At 50.2% G+C, this 21,334-nt stretch overlaps 1 protein-coding gene across 7 annotated transcripts in view; it reads right to left on the bottom strand.

Annotated features, from left to right (window-relative positions):
* The window catches only part of CFAP161 (cilia and flagella associated protein 161), a 60,488-nt gene that overhangs the window by 7,267 nt on the left and 31,887 nt on the right, over nucleotides 1–21,334 (bottom strand). Inside the window, exons 7-15 of one of the 7 annotated variants that reach the window (XM_074317688.1) lie at nucleotides 18,609–18,736; nucleotides 13,238–13,463; nucleotides 12,654–12,835; nucleotides 8,836–8,974; nucleotides 8,427–8,517; nucleotides 3,068–3,231; nucleotides 2,053–2,229; nucleotides 1,111–1,200; nucleotides 339–571 (exon numbers count right to left, since the gene is read on the bottom strand). In XM_074317688.1, coding sequence (XP_074173789.1) covers nucleotides 339–571; nucleotides 1,111–1,200; nucleotides 2,053–2,121 — 392 coding nt within the window. In that variant the 5' untranslated portion in view covers nucleotides 2,122–2,229; nucleotides 3,068–3,231; nucleotides 8,427–8,517; ... (2 more) ...; nucleotides 13,238–13,463; nucleotides 18,609–18,736. The other 6 variants (XM_074317687.1, XM_074317684.1, XM_074317685.1 and 3 more) reach the window with 6 other exon arrangements.

Genomic DNA, 21,334 nt, shown 5'->3' with positions numbered 1-21,334 from the left:
GACATTGGAAACAGCGAAGGCAGTCAAATGAGCTGGGGCCTTGTGACGTGTTATCAGGAAAACCCGCTAGGCTTCCCGGCGGAACATGAATTGACTTGCCCGGATCCAATGCCTTTGAATTGAACACAACTTACTAACTATCCTGATGTTGAAGGTAAAGGGAGAGTGGAGGTCCCCTGGCAATAACTCCCAAGATAAAAACCAAGATGAGAATCAAGGTAATGTTCATAGAACCTTTGCCTCCAGTCAGCCCTCTACTCCAATCGCGGACATCCTTAAGCTGCAAGTGAAAACAGACACTTCTGATGAAGATGAGCTGAAAATTAAAGTATCTTTACCTCAAAATGATAAAAGTGTTTCTGCCCACCGGGATCTTGGTTGGCGCTGCACTCAGGCCACAGGGCACCTCAAACTCGTCAGTCAGGTAGGCTCTAATCTCATCTGGAGTCAAACACAGGCTCAGGTCCCCTCGGAGAAACAGACCAGCTTCTGTCTCAGGGTGGTCCAGGTTCACAAGCATCACTTTGTCACCGCTGTGAACGTATCCATCCTCAGATATGGAAAGCTGCATCTACAGTTGAAATAGGAGCGTTTCTAATAAACCATGAGATTCCTAACAGCCAGTGCCACTGCAGGGCACCTCCTTCCTTCTCAGTCGGGGAGCCACTTCAACGAAGGAGTCACTCGGAGTTCCCCAAAGCCTCGTCGTGCTTTTCCTGCCACCAGCCCGCTCCCAATGTGCCAAATCGGAGGCCCTGATAATCCCAAATAAAATGAAACTGATGAAAAATCACATGGGTCGAGTCCATGATTAATTTATTCAACGTTCACTGAAAATATCTTGAGCACCAGCTAAGGGGCATTTTACTAATGCATGCATTAACCTACTCATTTTTTTCAATTTGGAAAATGCAGGTAAACATAATTGATAGCAAACTTCTCTTATGTTTCTGAAATCTTAGGGAATTTCAAACATTATGGCTTTCATACCTAAACAGAAAAACTGGCATTTTCCAACTTTTAACTCATTTATGAAATTTTCGCTTGCTTACCATATACTCACATTTAATTTGACAGGATTTCGAAAATGGTGTTTGAATTAAAAATTACCGGTCTGAGAAGATTCTCTTTCAGTCTCCTGTTTCTCTGTATGAGGAGCTGTCCCTTATCTCTCTTCTCTAAGAAGTCTTTCATGAGCTCCTGGTGAAAGACAAAAAGAATGTAAGCCAAAGGGTCAACACCAGTCCAGAATGATACAGATACTGGTAGCTTTTAGGTCAGAAGCATGTCAAGTCGGAAAAGCAAAATTTGAGAACAGAAAAAGAAATGTGAGTATCACGGGAACGGTGGAAACATTTGTTTAGCATTACTTTAATATTTTATTTCATTGTAGAATGTTTAGAAAAATGAGAGAGGCAACAAAAGGAAACATCACCCGTCCCTACTTCAGCTGGCCACAATCATGAGTAACATTTGGAGGCCACATGTCCCCCACTGACGTCCCCCTGGTGTATGACCATTGACACTGAAAGTCCCTCCACCAAATCCTCCCACCAGGGCCTTGTCAAGACCACCACAGAATTCAAGGCAGTGAATGAAAAAGGTCAGTCACAGGGACACTGCGGGACACTCAGGAGGGTAGTGTGACAGGGTGGGGCACATGGGGGGCAGTTTTTCTATCTAGAGCCTGCCTCCTCGGCCTCCTCTCCTGGACCACAGACTCTGGGGCTGTAAGTCTGGAAGGAACAGAGGGAATTCAATGGGGCTCTAGACTAAGGGGGAGACACAGGCGGGAGGCCTCTTGAGAGCTGAGGCACCGAGCTGGAGAGGCCAAAGAGCCCGAGGAAAGGGCAGAAGGGCACAGACCTGGGTCAGCAGGACCGCAGATGAGATTCCGGAGTGGTCAGAGAGGGTGGGATTGTAGGGGTACTCGGGTGTGTGCTGGGGGAGAAGGGAGGCTTGGGGGGCTCAAAGCCGGGCACACTCAAGATGGGTGTGGGGGTGGAATCCCTGCGCAGCCTGGGGAGCGGCACCTGGCCACGTCCTGCGCACCTCCTCCAGGTAGACGTCCTCGTTCCAGTTGCCCATCCTGACTCGGGGACCGTACAAGTTCTGCGCCATCCTCCTGTCTCAGTGAGCGTGAGCAGGCCTCCCTGCATGCAGGCTGTGTTAGCGTGCCCGTCACCATGACGACCCGGCCCCCTGTGATTGGCCAAGGCCTGGATCCTGCTGGCCAATGAGAGACAGCACATGAGTTGCCCTGGGCCCCCAGCCTAACCCTCCTGTCACTCCCCACCCCATCCCATTGCCACATCTTAGGGCATCCTTGAGTTTAACTGCAAAGCAGGAGAGAGGAAAAGCTCAAGCTTACACACCTCGTTGTCCTAAATGCCCCCAGAGACAAGTGTAAAACTTTTTTTTTTTTCAGACTTTAAACGAAAATTGCTGTAAAAGTAGCATAGCCCTTACTTGTTCAGGCAGCAAAGAGAAGCTTTAAATGGAAGCACATCCTGCTCGCAGCCTCTTTTAAAAATCAGCACTAATATCTCTATAGTCATAAAACAACACGCGCTCAATACAGAAACTTGGAAACCAAAATAGCAAAGGAGGGAGGGGAAGGGAGAATTACTCAAAAGAACTGTACCGTTAGCATATTTCCGTTTCTGTGTTTTCTGAGGTGATCCATATTTTTACGGGCTCTACAGCATTTCTCCTCCCTACCTGTTTCCAAGTGCAAGGACAAGCTGATTTGCAAGAACTCTTGATAAAACTGGAATACGCTGGAGCCAGCGCTTGTTAAACAAGTATTTTATGAGTGAGAGGGATAAACAGTTACTGTAGGACCCCCTGGAACTTGGCGCTGATCGAATGCTTTCAGAAACGCACCTGTATTTAGGGTCTACTCAGGACAGAGATGACAGACAGGAATTCTCCTCCCTTCAGCAGCCCCAGCCTAACAGAGAAGTTAACCCAAGAAAACAAGTCACTTCAGGAAGAACGGCGTGTAAGTGCAATGAAAGATGTGCCAAGGAAAAGCTGAGGAGTTTAAAGAAACATTCAGCCCCACCTTGGGGCCTGTGAGAATGAGAATCAGGAGATGCACGGGCACGATTCAGGGAAGGGTGCTTTGGAGGTGACCTTGAAGCAGCAGCAGCACGGATCCGTCTGGGAACATTGTCTCGCAGTTGGGAATTGGCCAGCTCTGTCAATGCAGTACCACGTTCTAGGGTACTTCAAAAGGAGAGAGGGAATGAGGAACGTGGGTCAGACAGTACACCACTAACAGCATGTAACAAATTAAGAAACTGAGGCTCAGAGACACTAGTGGCTTATCCACGTTCAAACTGCTAAAAGGTGCTCAAAGCAAGGGTTCAACCTAGATTTTCTGACTCTAAAGTCCATGTTTTTTCCCCTCTTTAAATGTTTCCATATTCTCTGTAAAAGCAAGTATATGACAAGGCAGCTTTGGTCTCCACATGATTCAATAAGGTTCCAATGATTTGGTTATTGCTAAGCCTTTACACCAATACAGCTTTGCTCTCACCTACTTCCTCTGTGCACTGTTATCAAGGTCATCACATTTCTCGATGTTATAGGCCCATCAATGTAACTGGATGCCTATTGCTTTATGCAATTGCTTTTAAAATCACTGAGGGGGAAACATGCTATTATGCTCTTTTGTAATCACACACATAATTATCTTTGCTGGTGCTCATTGGTTTTTTTGTGTCGGTACAAATGACAGCCTGGTATTACCTGCTTTCAACCTGAAGAAGCTCCTTTGGTTTTCCTTGTAAAGCAGCTCTGCTAGCAACACAGTCTCTCGGTTTTTACTTACCTCCTATTTCACCTTCATTTTTGTAAGACAGTTTCACTGAGTATGAGACTTTGGGTTACAATTTTTTCTTTCGACACTTTGAATACACCATCCTTCCGCCTTCTGGCTCCCATGTCTCTTGTGAGAAGTTAACTCAACCTCACTGGGGCTCCCTGCATGTGTTTACTAAGTGTCTTGTGTGGGCTCTTGCTGCTGTCGAGACGTCCTGTCTTTGTCTTCACCGTTTTGACTATGGTCTGAGTGGCGTCTCTTTGCAATCATCCTACTTGGAATCTGTTGAACGTCTGGTTATGTGTAATGTTTCCTTCCATGAAATTTGGGATTTGCCAAGATTTCTTTGAATATTTTTAATGCTCCTTTCCATCTCTCCTCTCTTTCTGGGACGCCTAGTGCCTGTGTGTTGGTACACGTACTAATGCCCTCATGTCCCTAGGGCCGCATTCACTGTTCCTCCTTCTTTGTTCTGTTCCTCACATTGCATGATTCCTACTGATTTCTCTTAAATTTACTCATTTCTTCTTCTGACTTCTCAAACTTACTACTCCATCTGTTTAGTGAACTTTTCACTTAGGCTATACTACTTCTCAACTCCAAAATTTCCACTTGTTCCTTTTCTTCCTCGCCTTTCTTTACTGGTATCTTATACTTGCTGAGGCACTGTCATCCTAGCTTCTTTAAGTCCTCTAACCACGCGTCCCGTTAGTTCTTTGAACATATTTATAATAATTGCTTTGAAGTCTTTGTCTGCTGAAGTCCAAAATTTGGGTCTTCTCAAAGCCTGTCTTTTCCCGTTTCTTTGCAGGTCTCATAAATTTTCGTTGAAAACTGAGCGTTTTAGATAGTACACTGCAGTGACTCTGTACACAGATTCCCCAAGCCAATGCCCGTTGTTGTTCGTCTGCTTGGGGATCTGTTTAGTGACCTTGGCTGGACTGGTTAGATGAGGTTTAGTCCGCATAACGGACAGCCCTCTGACGCGACTCTTCAGGGGTGCAGCCGGGAGCACGCACAGAGTCCCCCAAGCCTCTAAATGGATCTGTGATAAGCAAAGTACCATAGAGAAGGATCTCACAACTGACAACACAGATGGATTGAAAATCCAGGTGATAATACAACTATAAACAAACATGCAAGGAGTTTTTTAAAAGCATTATTTTTTTTACAAAACTTTACTTTTATTTCTGAAAAAATTATTAAAATGTTCAATTTATTATAATAGTAGAAAAGTTTAAGTTTACATTCCTCAAAACCCTCAAAGTTAAGATCAAAACAGAAATGCACTCATACATTGCTGGCCGCTGAGCAATTTACTCAGTTCTCACTTAGCAATAAATATCTCCTTGAAATCAGGCCGCTATATCTTCCCCTCTACAGTTAATATGATTTTGACATAAACCCGGTATATACTGGAAAACTGATTTGCTATTTTATTTTTCATGATCTGATGAAGCTCTTGGAAAAATTTAATTGGAGCCTTTTATTACTTGTGAAACATCTGGCAAGAAGGGCCAAAGAAATATTTGGGACAGAATCATTTTTAGAAAGAGAAGTAGGACAAAGTTCAGATACTGGGAAAGAGAAACGAGAGTCATAATCTTAAAAGCAAGTAACTTCCAGGGTGCTGAAAAGAAGTTTGAAAGTCCTCGGTGGATGACAAATGGTAGGTCATCCCAGAGTTGTGAAGACGCCAAATGGGATTAAAGCCCCTTTCACTCAGCGCGTGTAAGCATTTCTGCCTCTGAGCCTCAGTATCTTCATAGATAAAAATGGGTAAAAGTTACTTTACTGATAGCTCCCTAGGAAGCACTTCCCAAATGCTCTGTGATGTGTGAATCGATCTGGGGTTGGAAAGAGTTCTGCTGACAACACAGGTGAGACCGGTAGGGCTGAACAGGCTTCCTGCTGAAGGCCTTCTTGGAGCCTTGAACATAACGGTGCCCTGCAAACCACGAGGAGGATGACAGATACAGTGCTGCCCAGCGAAGTTCCACACGAATCCGTTCATGACAGAATCATCTTGTAAGACCAGTGCTGTAAGGGACAGTGACTCAGACATTTGTGAGGCTCGACGGACACCACAATATGAAAAGCAGACAGGGTTAGGACACGCAGATGGCAGAACCGCGGTGACCACCTGCACACAGGAGGCGCAGGACGAGGCAGGGTGTGGAGGCAGACACTAGCACCTCGAGGGCCGGAGAGGAACACGGGGAATGAGAGGGGACAGGAGAAGGTGCAGGCCTGTCCCCAGGCGAGAACTGCGCCTTCGCTTCTGTAAGGAGTGGACTCACACAGGGCAGAGTAGAGCTTTCAGCATTGGCTGGGGTTACAGGCGCCGGCGTGGGTTTCAAGCAGACCAGCTGCAGTGGGGGGCAGGACGCCCAGCTAAGAGACAGCCTGGGGAGAGGTGATGGGTGTGCTTGAGTGAGGCAGTGTCAGTGGGGACAGACCGGTAGAAATGAATGAGGAAAGAACCAAAGTCAATATTGTCAGCTCTAGAAAAATGCCCATCTTATTGTTCATTCAACCAAGAGTCACTGTGCACCAAACATTGTGCTCAGAACTCAGGAGGCAGAGATGAGTCAGTGAATCGTGGGCCCTGCCTTTGGGGAGGGTCACAAAGAGGAGACAACTCTGAACAATTACACACACGGGGAACGGTGCCAGACGGTCAGTGCAGGGGAGGCCTCTCCGGAAAGACGTGGCAATGCTCTGCCCACAGAGCAGCTGGGGTGAGGGAGGCCGGGCGCTGCAAGCCCTGCTCGAAGACAGAACCACTGTGCTCATGCCACGTCTACTGCTACTCCCACAGGCTGCTCTCTGACCGGAAACGGCTCTCCTGGTCTTTGTCTCCATCTGTCTTCCCTCTGGTGCACCAGACACCTGGGAGCCAGGAGACACCTGGGAGGAGACCGCCCACTGTGCGTGCTGACCCTCCCTGCAGACGTGATCAGCAGAGCCCAGCACCCACCCCAGGCATGGGCCATGGTGCCTCTTTATGGCCCTCGGCAATCCTGCAGTCACCGCCAGGCCCTCCTTCCAGCTGACCTCTTGGGTGATATGCGTGCACGTACTCTGCAGTCTTGAGACAGAAGAAATCCCCTCTTTACAACCCCCACTGATTCATAGGAGGGTGGAACCTGTTAAGAGGAAGTATCTGTCCTACCCTGGTGGTTTGGCAATGCCCAGGTGGACTCAGGCCACAGGAGCTAGGGAGAGCCAAAAGGCCCTACCAACGAACGGCAGGAAGCAGCGGGATTCTCATCAGGCAGTGCGTCCTGGAGAAGGTGCCAGCACCTGCAGGCGGAGTGACCGGCACCCAGGACGGAAGTGTCCTCAGAGGACTGTGCACTTCTCAGCAGCGTGGGGGGGTGGAGGGGGGCTCCCAGCCGTCTCTAATGGACCTCAGACAGCAGGCAGGCTCTCTGATATTTCGGTTATGGGAGTGTCATTCACTCCCAGAAAATCATCAGAAATTTAGTTCAAACTTTTTGAAGTAAGGGAGTCCCCTTTCCAACAAAAGCAAGACAGAGCTCAATCACATAAAACCAATAGACAAAAAGGTGTGGTCTTATGGTTGACTCAAATGGTGAGCCCCCAAACGTCCACCCTACCCCATTGGAGGACCCTAAGAGTCTGCAGAGTATAGTATGAAACCCACTGCTCGAGTCTGTCCCACACCTAAGTTTACAGGAGAGGAAGCTGAGGCTTACAGAGCAGGTCAACTCTGCTATGCCACGCGCTCTCTGGGGGGAAGAAGAGCGGCTGGAATGGACGTCACTGGCCTCTCGGTCCAGGGCTTTTTGACTTCCCAGCTCTCACTGGTCCCCACCCGTGGGACCCCTCACCTCTTTGCTACTGATCCATTAGTCTTGTCTTCCTGGTCAAAAGAAAGTTCTGGTGTTTACAGCTTCAGAAAGACATAAATGGACACATTTCACACGTTAAGGGCGAGACTCAGAACGCAGCCAGGGTAAATCTGGGTCCGTTTCTCCTATTCCTCTGCAGCATGGGAGCTGGTAACCACACAGTGTCTGCAGCTAGGCCATCACCCAAACACTTGCAGTACAATAGGACACAGTTAAGAAGTGGACCGGTTCCAGGAAATTCTCCAAGATACAGGGTGAGTGTGCACAGAAGCATATCAGCGCAAAGACACATTTCCCCAAACCGTCAGCTTTTCCAGTTCCTTTAATCTGATGAAAAAAGATAGGATGTCCCCTCATTTCACAAACGAGGAAACAGAAGCACAGAGAGTTTATGGGAAATGCCCAAGTCAGCACCAGAGCCAGACGTGCACCCAGCACAAGAATGCAAGAAGAGAAAACGAGGCCTGTCTCCACAGTGCCCGCAGGTCGCCTCCCCCTCTATGCACATCACTCCATTTCGGATTGTCATGACAACTGCTGCAAAATCATTCTCTGTCCCATGGCAGCTCTGGGATTTAAAACGCAGGTTCTGGAGTCAGACAGTCCCAACTCAAGCCCCAGAACTAACCAACTGCAGGCAGTGCGGCCTTCGGGCAACAGCACGACCTCTGTGTCACTCAGTTTCGCCATCTGTAAAATGTGAAAATACTCACACCCACCTCGTGTGGTTACTGTCACGTGTAAGTGAGATGACGTGCTTCACACCCATGGCAGGAGGCCTAGGACACAGTAAGTACTCCGGAGATTATTCTGAAAAAACAGACAACGAGAGTGCTATAGCCGCATAGTCTTCTGTTTGAGAAACTCACACGTTTAAATTCAAGGACTATTCCATTTTGCAAATGGGAAAACAAACACCCGGCCAGGGGAAGAGAAATGTCTAACAGAGGTCAGACAGCTGGTGTCGGAGCAGCACAGAAAACCCAGGACTCTAGCCTCTTACGATGCACTAGAAGGGTGTCTTCAATACATAACTCCCACATACACAGCCAGGGTGGTAATGCTTAATATTAGGGCTCTAGATGGTATAATACATAGAAAAACTCCACGTGGGGAGCTAATACCTACACAGGTGGTGTTCTGCCCGGTGGGGCGACCTGCACTGCCCGAGGAATGAAGCCGGTGCCAGGCTACCGCCTGCGGGAGCCCGGGTCAGTCTGCCTGCAAGTCCAGCGCTCCCTGCATCGCTAGGACCGTCTCCGAGAAACTGGAGGAAAAGTACACACACGATAGTCCTTGAGTTACTGAGTGTCTCCTTCTAGATCCTTCTGGGACTTCTGTGAGCTCTGCTAATCTGCGGCTTCAGTTAGGGTGGGGATGTGCTGTCTATCAAAATCTGGTAAGTACCCTGAGAATGTCTGGGAAGCTCTGTCACCTGCTGCCACTGAGACCGAAAACGGCCGCAGTGATTCCAGAGGCAGTTTAGCTCACGTTATCAAAGTCCCTAAAATTAAGTGTATGTGTCTCTGACTTCCACTATCTGGATATTATACCAAGGAGATGTTTACTGTAACAGGAAAAAAAATGCAAGCAACCCACAACCCAAATGGCCAACAATAATGGGCCATTTCGGTGAATGAGAGCATTTATATTCCGGATGGCCATGCAGCTATTAAAAATCATGAAACAAGAGCAATATTTAATGATTTGGAAAATGCTCACAAAGTATTAAATTAAAATGAGATTACAAAGAGTTTATAATGTAAGATGTCCATTTTACAATTAAAATGTGTATTCACAGGAAAAATAATGTAGTTTACAAACTTATGTGATGGTACATGTGTACATTTATATGTATAGCATGCTTATGTGCTATATATAAAATACACAACATCACATGTATTCATATACATGTATAATCTACATAATATACATGTATGTAATCTACACACATACATAATACATATTATATATATGTACCTGATGGGGAAGGGTTTTCCATAATGAGCATGTGATTTTTTTTGTAATCATTAAAAAAAAAATATTTGAAAACGTTCTGGCCCAGTGACATTCCTCACCTAAACTAAAACCCTGATTTGTGTCACAAAAGCATAAATAGTAGATAACGTCTCAGTGGTTCAAGAAGTTAGGACCAAGAACGGACGCCAGTTTTCTGCTCGGATTCCTTAGGCACCTCATGTGGCAGATGTTTGCAGCTTTCATCGAATCACGTTGGGCCATTTCTCCCGCTCACTGGGAATGTGTCGTCCAGAAGAGTCTGCGAGGACAGTCTGCTCTGAGATCTTTGCTGGGGAACCTTTGCTTCCATAATTGGGCAAGTGCGCCCACTTGTGGCACATCATGGGTACAGCTTTTTGTCCATAATAAGGAAAAGGACAGAGTGACAAGATGGCTGAGAACAGGAGACCCTAGTCTACTCTGTTCCCAAACGGAATTGTCAAGTTGAGCTTCTAGAACTTAGAATGCATCTTCCCTCTTGATAACCAACAGTGAAGTTAAGAGCCAGTCAAATCACTGCGTACTTGTAATAGTCTCGGCTCCCTGTCCTGTCACCAGTACTTCTTACATTATTTCTAGGGGTATCAAAGTATCGGAGGTTTCCCACGACGGGGCTCTCATGGCCCTCGATGTCCCCTCTGCCTGCGTGTCCTTACTCCACACACTTCTTCTCCACGTCACAGCTGCTCATTCATCACGAGTGCGCCAAAGGCCCGCTCCCTCAACCACATCCCGGCTGGATTAAGCCAGTCGCCTCTCCCTGGCTCTCAGGGAACTTTGCGTTTTCCTGCACCACCTTAAATCTAACACCAAAACCATCGGCTCCTCACTCGCCCTTGATTTGGGGGCATAGTGAACCAATCCCTCTCAGTACGCTTTTAGCTTTTCCAAACATCCAAACTGAAAAAGTGTATAAGACTTAGATATAAGACATTTGGAAAGAATTCTTTGACGTGGTTCCTCAGTGTGCACTCCAAAAGCAAACACTCCAGAACATTCCATGGAAGGTCAGAAGTCACTGGTGGGTGCTGCCTCCCTCTGGCACAGCCTAAGGCCTGCTGGTGGGAGAGAAAGCCTTCCTCCTTCCTCGCAGCTCCGAGCGCCCTGTTCTGTCTCCTTCCCCGTCCTGAGACTCTGCACTGCACAGCAGTGCTATCTAACCTCATTTCCTCACCCCACCCCGGGGACAGAGGGGACCAGTTCTCGTTGTCCTCGGCTCCTATCTGACCTCACGCACTAGCTGGCACGTGAAGCAGGAGTTGGGAGCTCCCCAGCCTGTTGGCAACAACAGCATGTCCAGAAGTTCCAGAAAAGTCTGGACTCAGCTACTCCAACCAGACCCATCACACCCGTGCCCACTATTTCTGTCACTCGCAACTTGTCCAGAAATTCCCGGTCACCAACATGCAACTTCCCTGTCAGATCTTATCAGGGAACGTGGACCCGTTCGCTCTCACAGGAGCCGGTGGACGTGACCCCCAGCCCAGCTCCGCGTCCCACAGTAACAGAGCGGGGGCCCGCCTTACCGTGGGGTGGTCTCGAATACCATCGCCACCCTGCCACCACCACTAAGAGGTTCGGCATCCCCACTGTCCCGGAAGCAGCCCCCAGCACTTCAGCCTGGCCCCTTTCAGTGGCCTCCACACCAGCTAGCAAGACGTGACTAAGGTCCACCACGCAGCTGCACGGCCATGCCTGCTTTCTGGCTTCCACTCGGCCCCGTGGCATTCAGTGGGAGAAGGAAGAACTGGGGGAGGAAGCTGGCTAAGGGCTCCTGCCTGCAGATGCCTCCTGGGAGCGTCTGATTGAGCCAATCCCCGTTTTTCATGCTGAATTCTACTGCTATTGTTTCTGCTGTGCAGGAAAATTCCCGATTTTTATTACTTCATCACAAGTCTGTGTGCCCGGTCTTCACTAGTGGGAAGGAACTTGATACCCGACTCCAGCACTTGCTAGCTCCGTGACTTTGAGCAGGTTTTTGCTCCTCCCTGTGCCTCCATTTTCTCGTCTGTAAAATGGGGATCGTAAGACTACCTGCTTTGCTCACGTACTGCAGCAAGTCCATGAGGTAGCGGATTTGAAGGGTGCCGGCTCGCACTACGTGCCCCACAAATGGTGCCTGTTGCAGCTGCCGGCACCGGCGCCATCGTCGTGACAGGCTCCCTCCGTGCTCCCCCCCTCCAGCCCCTGGTCCTGCACTAGACTGACATGTGGCCTTTCAACCCAAGGCCATCTCTAAGGCCTGTCTGGCCAGCTCCACTAACCCTTTCGTCTTAGCACTTAGGATGTTCCAAACCTACAGCATCTCCTCGCTGTAGCCAGTCCCACACCTCACATTCTCCTCTTCGAAATCAGCACCCAATTTTAGGACCCCACACCAGCTGTGTGTCTTGCCCCGTCGGCTGTCCTCCCCTAGCAGCCCATCTTGAGGTCTGCAAGTGAAGCCAGCGTCCCTTAGGGCTTGCCTGCCCTAGTCACCAGCCTGCCCTCCCTACAAGCAATCCAAACGTCTACCAGATTCTGTGAGCCGATGCGTCAGTGGGTTTATGCAACACTCTGCATGTGCCCTCTCCTCTCACACTCCCTGCAAGAGGTCCTGTGCAGGAACTGGCCTTGAAGACGTGGCTGTGGCCCCGTTCCAGCACCTTCTCAGAGCCAACTGTCACCTCGCAGCTCCGGTGCCAAGATCACGTCCGCTACTTTCCGGATCCTCTCACTGTGAGAACATTGTGAGGACCACCACCGTCTTGTGCCAAACACGCCCACACTTCTTGGCACCCTTCTCCTAACAGTTTGGCCACCATGTGACAGAGCTGTTCCTCAGCTCAGTTCTAGGCCATTATGAGACTCAGTAACAGTTAAATGCCCACCTGAGTCCCCTGTGCACCTGGCACCTGCCACCCCCGGAAGAACCCCGAGAGCCACACCTTTGACCTGGGAACACAAGGTACAGTTGGCAGCAGTGCGGCGAGGTCATCGGTCAGGAGCACTTAGGTTCCTGGAGAAGGTCCAATCGCTGTCTGTCCTCACTCTGGAGGACACCGCTGGTATCCAAGCAGCACCGCAAAGCATCCCCGCCGGGGGAGGCCGAGCAGGTGCAGTGATGGACCTGGGGGCACAGACCAGAGGACTCGTCAGCCAGCAGGGGCTGGACGTGCGCTGGAACGGCTCCTCGGGTCTGAACGTGCTGACGTGCTGCCATGCTGGCTGGCCAATAGCTCTCACCCCAGCACAGCCTAAGTGTCCCCTGTGATGATGGCTTCGCCAGCCCCTCCCTCTCAGGTCACCCAGGTATCACCCCACCAGCACCACCATTATTCAACAATTAAGGGTAAATATTTGGCACAAGAAGGGGCGCCAAGGCCTCTATCCCCACAGTATCTCTGCTTCATTATGATTGATCAGAGTCCAACCCTGGCTGGACCCATTCACCAAAAGGAAGGCTGAACTGATCAGAAATCTGATATGGAAAGTCAGCCCCAGTCAGGCAGCATTATGAAAACCAACATACAGACGTGAGGATCTCCTCAGTTCCTTCCTCGAGCCCTGCCAGCTGGTGGCCAAACCTCTGCGTCACAAACACCAACTCCATCGGCCACCACTCCAGCCTGGGGAGTCGCAGGGAGGCGCTGCCCACATTCAGGGGGTCGCATCAGCTGGGCCCCCAACACGCCGACAGCACATCGGGGGGAGAGACCTGGCCGAGGTAGCCCGCTTTTTGTTCAGAACGAGGATTCCTAAGGGATAAAAAGCGAAGACATGTTTTTTTTTTAATTTAAAGGATAAAGGAAAATGCCCATAATCATCGAGCACATAAAACGTCTCAGGCAGAGGAAGAAACAGGGAGCTGGCCAAGGCCTTGCCCGGTGGGTCAATAAAACTCGGAGGAGGAGTCCGCAGAGCAAGATTTCAAAGAGCAGTGGGTCGCTGTTCATGGCTGAACGCAACAGAAAGACACTCTGAGGCACAGCTCAGCTCAGAAGACGCCTGTCCTACACCTGTCCTTAAAAATCGTACGCAACTGGGCTCTAAGGTAAAGAACTCAGTCACAGGGAGGCTGCAGTGAGCAAACTGATCATTATATAAACACTCAAATATATATTATATAAGCACTGACATGATTTAAACACAGAACTGAGGTGAAAAAATTACTGTGACTGTAGTGAAAAGTAATGCAGTTACATAATTCTTGAAGAAAAATAATAATGAGCATTAAATTTTGTCAATAATAATGTAATAACTATGCATATTGCCAGATGGGTACTAGACGTATTGTGATCACTTCATAAAGCATATGAATGTTTAACCCTATGTTGTACACCTGAACATAATATAATATTGTAGGTCAACCATAACTAAAAATAATTTTTTAGAAAATCCCAGGCCGTACCAAAAACCTGGGAGGCAGGCACAGAGGCGGAAGAAATTTAAGGTGGAAATTTTCTCCCCTCAGGATGCCTTTCATTGAATGTTTGCCAATTGGTACAAATGCTTTACGTGTATTGTCTCAAGTCTCACACATCTATGAGGTAAAGGTCACACCCATTCCACAGATGACAAAACAGACGCAGAGACGTTATTTATTTGCATAAATAACAGGGGGGAAAATCCTTTAGAAATATGACAGACAGAGGGAGAGGGAGATTTGCATAACTTTCGGTCCATAAAACAGATGTTTAAAAATAAGGATTTAGAACCATGGAAATGATATCATTTACTACGTGTTAGCCTCTGTGGCATTCAGACTTCCTTCCTGTTGTAACGTCTAAGGTGGAAAGAGGATGCTTCATGGCAACAAACAGCCCTGCAGGTCGGGGCTATTTGTGGGCCTCTCAGAACCCCCAGAGCCTGGTGCCAAGCGCTGAGACATACATCCCAGGGCTCGGGCGTCCATCGGAAGCCAGGACCAAAATTCCCCTTCCCCTGGGTTCGTTTCCCGCGCTCCTCCTGGGAGGAGTTATGGGGACCCACAGGGGGTCCTGGGTCAGGGGTGGAAGAGCCGGGCAGGAAGAAGCCACAATCTGCTCTCCTGGGCAGCGGGCCTCAGGGGTGACCCTCACCCCCGCCTCGCGCTCACTCCGTCCCTTTGGGGTAAACGACTGGGCAGGGCTCCTCTCTGGCAGTCTGCTTCTGGAGATAAGTGCTTGATGACTCTGTGCAGCCTCCCATTCGGGAGATAAATTTCCTATTAGGGAGGAAATCACACCCCTTCTTCCCCAGAGTCTCCCCACCTCTGGCAATGGTGGGAAGTGACCACACCCACTCTTCCCAACCACGGGGGATTCCAGCATTTGAAAGTTCAGAGCTGGAAAGATAAACATCACTGCTTATCCCTCACTCCCTCATTGTTCCTCTTCAGTAGCAGAAAAGGAACAGAGAACCAGGCCACACGGAAATTCATCCATCTGCAGGCGTTGTTAAGGGAACCGCTGCCTTAAATTAGGGGCTCCTCCCTTCCCTCCTCCCCAGCAGCCCCACCCACCTCTTGAGGAAAACAAAACTTGGGCTTTCCTTTCCGAGGTCGGCTTGGGCAGCCTGGCCCTGCGGACCCCTCCTCCTCTGCTTGCCCGATGGGTACTGGGCCTATTGTGATCACTGCGTAAAGCATACAGATCTGAAACGAGGCATTGTGAGTCAAGGCCTGCAGCTGGGTCTGCAGAGCTGGCTGTCTCCCTTCCAGGCTGCGGTGCTCACAATGAGTGACGTGTCCGCCCCCGGCCCGAGGACCTGAGCCACAGGAGGCCTCATGCTTTTGCTCCTCTGCCCACTTCCCTGGGTGACTGAACAAAAGGACAGTCAACCCAAACTCTGTTGATAAATGGCCAAGTACATAGCGCTGTAGGACAGTCTCCTTGGCTCCCACTGCCTCCTCTGTGTATCTTACCTGCCAACTAAACTCGAGCCCTCAGGCTTTGGGCAAACGTGGAGGGCAACCTATTTTTTCCTGCTCACGTCTTTGCTCAAAGCGTTCCCGCCATAGAAGGCCCCTCCTCTACCTCTGCCTTCAACGTCCTTTGCATCCTTCCCAGTCCAGCTGGAACGCCCCTCCTTCCAAGGAGCCTTCCCATTCTGATGTCTTTTTCCAGAGTCGCCCTCTCTTCTTTGGAACAACGCCGGCTTTTTCTCTGCCCCTGGATTTCAGACTCACCCCCTTCTGCCTTACCCTCAAGGTCTTTGCACATCTGCTTATTTCCCCCAATAGACCATCTGTAAGCAACGCCTGGGCAGCAGCATTTCGTCACCGCACGCCCAGTGCCTAAAGCAGGGACGTGGTGATGGTGACGTGAAGAAATGGGCCGGGGGCACACCTGTGTCACGCACACGTGTGTGTACACATGCATTCACTTGGGGGAAGGTGGCACCTCACTATTTCTCAAAAGAGTCTAAGGAAACTTTAGAAACTGACCGCAACTCAAAGAAGAACAATTTCGACGAGAAGAGAACAGCATGTTTCCAGCACCTGGGATGAGCTGTTTACTCCAGCTGAAGGCTGATTTATCTCTGAGTTTCCTGGATGGGAGGGAAACGCGCTGGCTCATACCCTTCTCATTGTAGAATAACTTTGGAATCAGGCTGGAAGGAGAAATCTTTCCTGGCACCGTGTTCAAGGAGAAATTTATCAAGTGAGTCCTTATATAACAAAGATGAGGTAACACATCCAACATCTCCAACCGGTATTTTGCAAAAGGACACAAATGTCTTCAGATGGGCAATTCTGGGGTTCGACTGCAGTTCAGACAGGAGGGATTTCTTCAAGGAATGAGACAACAAGGCACGCAGAGTTCCCTCCACACGTATAGAAAACGCCTTGGTATCTCTGCTTACTACCCAGTCTCACAGATGCACACAGGCCCATTTGAAGGGTCTGGGAGGTCAGTTTGCAGCAGCTTAAGGCAAGAAGCTGGGACAAGGACGGTGCCGCCACGGGCCAGAGCCCAGACAGTCTGGCCTTCCACGGGGCCCTGGGCTGAACGCCCACTGTCCGTCAGCAGGCCATGCCCAGGCCTGCCTAGCCGGAAAGGAGACTCAAGAGAACTGGGGGGGCTTTGGGGCTTGCAGATGTCATGACAGGCAATGAGAGACTTGGGGGACACACACATCCTGACAGCAACAGCAGGCCTCAGGTCTGAGGGAACCTCTAAATGCAAGGCCTACCAAGATGACAGACAAGGAGGTGTAGCTCCTGCCTCCGGTGGGGCTGAGCCAGAGTGCGGGGGCCTTGGTGTGTCCATCTGCGAGCGTCAGAGGCAGGAGGGACAGGTGGGGTTGACCTCCTGACTTCATGGTGGGAGGAGCCGAGGCCCAGACAGAGCTCCTGTGCGGCCACCACAGGTAAGATGCTTCGGGCTTCAGCTCTGAGTCGGCCGTTTTGTCTCCAAGGGGGCCGCCCGCCTCTCGGGGCCTCACACACATAGCCTCACGGAGCCGACCACAGAGCTACGCCCAGGGTTTCCCGCTTGCGCTGGGCATGTCTACAAGGAAGTGTCTCTCTTTTCCGCCCCTTCTGTGCCCACTGCTCCGGAGGCTCCTCCTGAAAGGCCAGCTCTGCCCCTCTCGGGCGTGTGACTCCGGAGGCCTGGCTCCTTCTCTCCGAAGGTGTTTCTGGTGGAGAAAAAGGGCTGGTCTCTCAGTACCTGTGACTGCAGTGAGACCTATGCATCCAGACCGCACAGCCACCACAGACATCACGAGTGGGGCAGATGCTTCCCATGTCCTTGTCAATAGGTGCCACGAGCTAGGGGAGGGCAGACAGCACCCAAAGGCCCGAGGAGGGGACCGCCAGACGCCCAGGAGGAGGAGTCATTGCGTGTTCCTTCCCTGTGATGAGCTGTGGCTCTATTCTGGGGAACCCTGGGGGGCTGGGGGGCGTGACGCCAGGGCAGTCCTGGGGAGCACTTCCTGTGAGTTTTGCTCAGCAGTGTCCAGGTGACGAGATTGAAATTCACTGCAAGTTGAGCCCGAAGTGAAGCCATCAGACCCACTGTGTGCCGAGGGTCCCCGGGCGGCGAAGACACAAGCTCCACCCTGTCCCACGGGAAGGGACAGGGCACCTGGTGCAACCTCCAGCTGGCGTCCTCATCCCATCGTCACCAACGGCAACAACGAGAATGGCATCCGGGTATGACGGGCCGGCCATCAAGCACAAAAGTGCGACACGGACTTTCCTGAGAGAAAATGTTTTCCATTCAGCTGAAAAGTCCAGGGCGTCAAATTGATTGGCTGATTGATTAAACGGCTTTTTAAAACTTCCTAGTAACTCCTCCTATGGAACAGCTGTCGTCTCAGCAGCTCCTCTGTGCCCAGCACACCAGGCACTTTACATTCCACGCCGACCTGATCGCCACGGCTCACAGCAAGAGGGCTGCAGGGCTGCAGGGCAGGGGAGGCGGCTCTTAACAAGCTACGGGGCACTGTCATGTTCGTCAGAAAGGACAGGCCAAGCCAGATGCACCTGGATGCAAACCGGGAGCACTGGGAAAATGGGGGATGGAGAGACCATCCTCGGGGCAGCCCCAGGAATGAAGAGCCACCATGACCTCGGTCCCGGAGGCGGGATTGACCAAGACCAGCCAGACCACAGAATTGTCCCCAAGTGTCCCCAACCTGCCCTGCAGCCAGCCTGCGTGGTTCCTCCCGGGCCATGGGTAACACAGCTGGGATTCCAGCCCAGCCCCTGGCAGGCACCCGGATGCGAGCAAGCTCCTCGCGGAGGCTGCAGGCTCGTGTCCCGAGCACGGCAGTAAAGCGAACATTGCAATAAAGCGAGTCACAGATTTGTGGGTTTCCTGGTGCAGAGAAAAGTCATGTTGACACTGTAGTGTGGTCTGTGAAGTGTGCAACAGCACTCTGTGGAAACATGTACATACTTTAATTAAAAATACCTTGTGCCTAAGTGGCGCTAAGCATCGTCGGAGCCTTTAGCGAGTCGTCATCGCTGTGCTGCAGGAGGGTCTCGCCTCGATGCTGATGAAAACGCAGTATCTGTGAAGCACAATGCATCGAGGTCCGCCTGTGTGTGATCAAGAAACAGCATAATTTCTTACGGGGAGGTTTTTCTACAACAAGGGGGGCTGCTACCTTTGGGGGAGCCACAGCAGCCAAGGGCCAAGTACAGCGCTGCTGGTGCCCCACTCACATTCCCTCCCAGGCGCTACTTCTCTTCACTTGTTTAGTCTTCTTTCCTTCGCCCTTTCCCTCGTCTGCTTCATTTTTCTCTTTCTCCTACTCTCTGTCTCTATGTCTCAAAGAGTCAGGGTCTCTGTGAGACTAGGCCCCCCTTTCAGCTTTCTTCCTCCGGACTGGGAGTCAGCTGGGGCTCACGTGACGGTCGCTATAACTCAGAGCCGTTTGCAGGGCAGGGTGGAGGGAGAGTGAGCTCACCAGGCAGGGAGAGGAATGGCCTTGATCTAAACTGCAGCCTGGTTCTAATTTTAGCAACAACGGAGCGCTGGACTTCCCCGAGGTATCAGATTGCCCCGCTCTCCCTCCTGCTGCCTGCCCCGGGCTGACACCAGCCATGTGGAAGAGATTCAGATCACAAGAATCACAGGTCACACCCACGGCTCATCCGGCCAGCCTGTCTCAGAAAGTGGGGACAGGGAGTCTCAGCCTGGAGAGCTTAGCCACCGCCTGGTAAGTGCCCTGGGCTTACAGACAAGCACAGAGGTAGAGGGAGACCAGCTCCCCAAGGTGAGCGGCCAGAGAGCCAGGTGCAGAGCCCAGGTCCTCTGGCATCGAGTCCTATGCGTCAGCTCTCATGGCACCCTCTCAAGGCGGCGGCCTGGGGAGATCCTTTTTCCCTTTTGAAGGATGGGCCATACAGGAACATTCCTAAATCATTTTCCCCATTTCTTTTATTTTTCTAATTCCATATTATAAAATTTACCTACAGTGAATTGCACATAGCTTAGGTGTATAATCTGGTGAATTCTGAAAAATGTGTACACCTCCATCAAGATAAAGAACACATCCATCACCCCCAGAAAATCCCTTCATGCCCCCCTTCACTCATTCCCCCCATCTGTGCCACAGGCACCCATACCTCTGATTTCCATCATCCTACACTCGTTTTGCTGGTTCTGAACTTCCAACAGATGGAAGCGTGGTGCCTGGGCGACCGGTAAGCTCCTACCTTACCTCCGTGCAGTCCTTCAGGTGGTCCCAGCTGCATTTCTCTCGCCCAAGCCCCTTTCTGTGGCACTGAGTACAGAGGGCCCTTACCTCTGGGTCTCCATCCCCTGAGCCCCTAAATAAGGCCACATGATCCGTTACACTGTCAAGTTAAACGTCATTCAACCTAGTTTGCTGCCACGAGTAAGGCTTGCACCCCTGAGAGTTCCTGATTCCATCCTTCCAGATCGCCTGGAACAGTCTCCAAACCTTCCCGTTACTCAACAATGACTTTTTGTCCTGCAATTAACCCGAATGCTTTTCTCCTTAGAACACGAGCCCATTTCTTCATATTTTCTCCCCAAATAAGCTGTTGAACAGTTTGGCCAATGGTTTAGTAACTCAATGAGCAAGCTCTTTAAATTTCACTTTGTGATCTCACTGGGCAGGGATTTTCTACATCCATTCTGAAAAATTTAGCATTGAACAGAGGTGTGTGTCACTATAACTCTACCAGTGACTGGCCCTGTTTTCAGACTTGTCATTTTGTGTCCTTGGCAACTCTGCTGTCCCCAGTGGGAAACGTATGTGCATTAGGCAGCAGTACCAACTTGGGGGCATCTCCCACCTGGCCTCACCTGGGGTCACCTGTGCTGCCTCCCCACTAAGGGACAATGAATCTTGCCTTTCCTCTCTCACATGGACCTCACGCTATGGTGTCATAGAAAGGCTTCTTGAAGGACACGCCATTTCTGTGTCATTAGGCCTGGTACAGCAAAGATCAATAAATAATCAATAAGCTACACCGCCTCAGTCTGAGAAGAGTGAGAGATGGGCTCCCCCAAAGCACTGGGGCTTCCCTTCCCATAAACCAGGGAACTCCCGTCCTGGTCCTGTGTCAGGACAGACCCTCTGAGGTCCTCTGACCAGAATCTGTCCTAATCTGAAATACCGTGGTGCCAGGGCTGGGGTGAAGAACCAGAGAAGAAAACGGCACCTACTGAGTGGCAGTGGCAGCTGACTGCTGGCTGGCCCCCGCGCCCCCGCAACCATCGCGTCTCGTCTGGGCGCCCACCTTGAGGGTAATCACAGCTGTGTTCTCCTGACCCCATCTTACCACCTATTCTTTTGGCTGTCACAAGCTTATGTCAGGTGCCCAGCTCACCAACTCTACTTGACACACAATAAAGGCATAGTCAGTTCCTTCAAGAAAGTCTTCTGTTTATGTTGTTTTCCGGAACCACCATCTGTCCAAGTTTCACTGAGCCCTCACCTACCGCGCTTCCCCGAAAATAAGACCTAGCCAGATAATCAGCTCCAATGCATCTTTTGGAGCAAAAATTAATATAAGACCCAGTCTAATATAATATAATATAATATAATATAATATAATATAATATAATGATAATATAATATTAATATAATACCGGGTCTTATTTTACTATAAGTAAAATAGTAAATTTTACTCTTATAGTAAAACAAGACCCGGTATTATATT

This window comes from Rhinolophus sinicus, linkage group LG13 (assembly GCF_036562045.2).
Source record: "Rhinolophus sinicus isolate RSC01 linkage group LG13, ASM3656204v1, whole genome shotgun sequence".
Classification (NCBI taxonomy): Eukaryota; Metazoa; Chordata; class Mammalia; order Chiroptera; family Rhinolophidae; genus Rhinolophus; species Rhinolophus sinicus.
The sequence above is the reverse complement of the archived record's forward strand: the minus strand, read 5'-3'. Positions and strand labels throughout refer to the sequence as shown.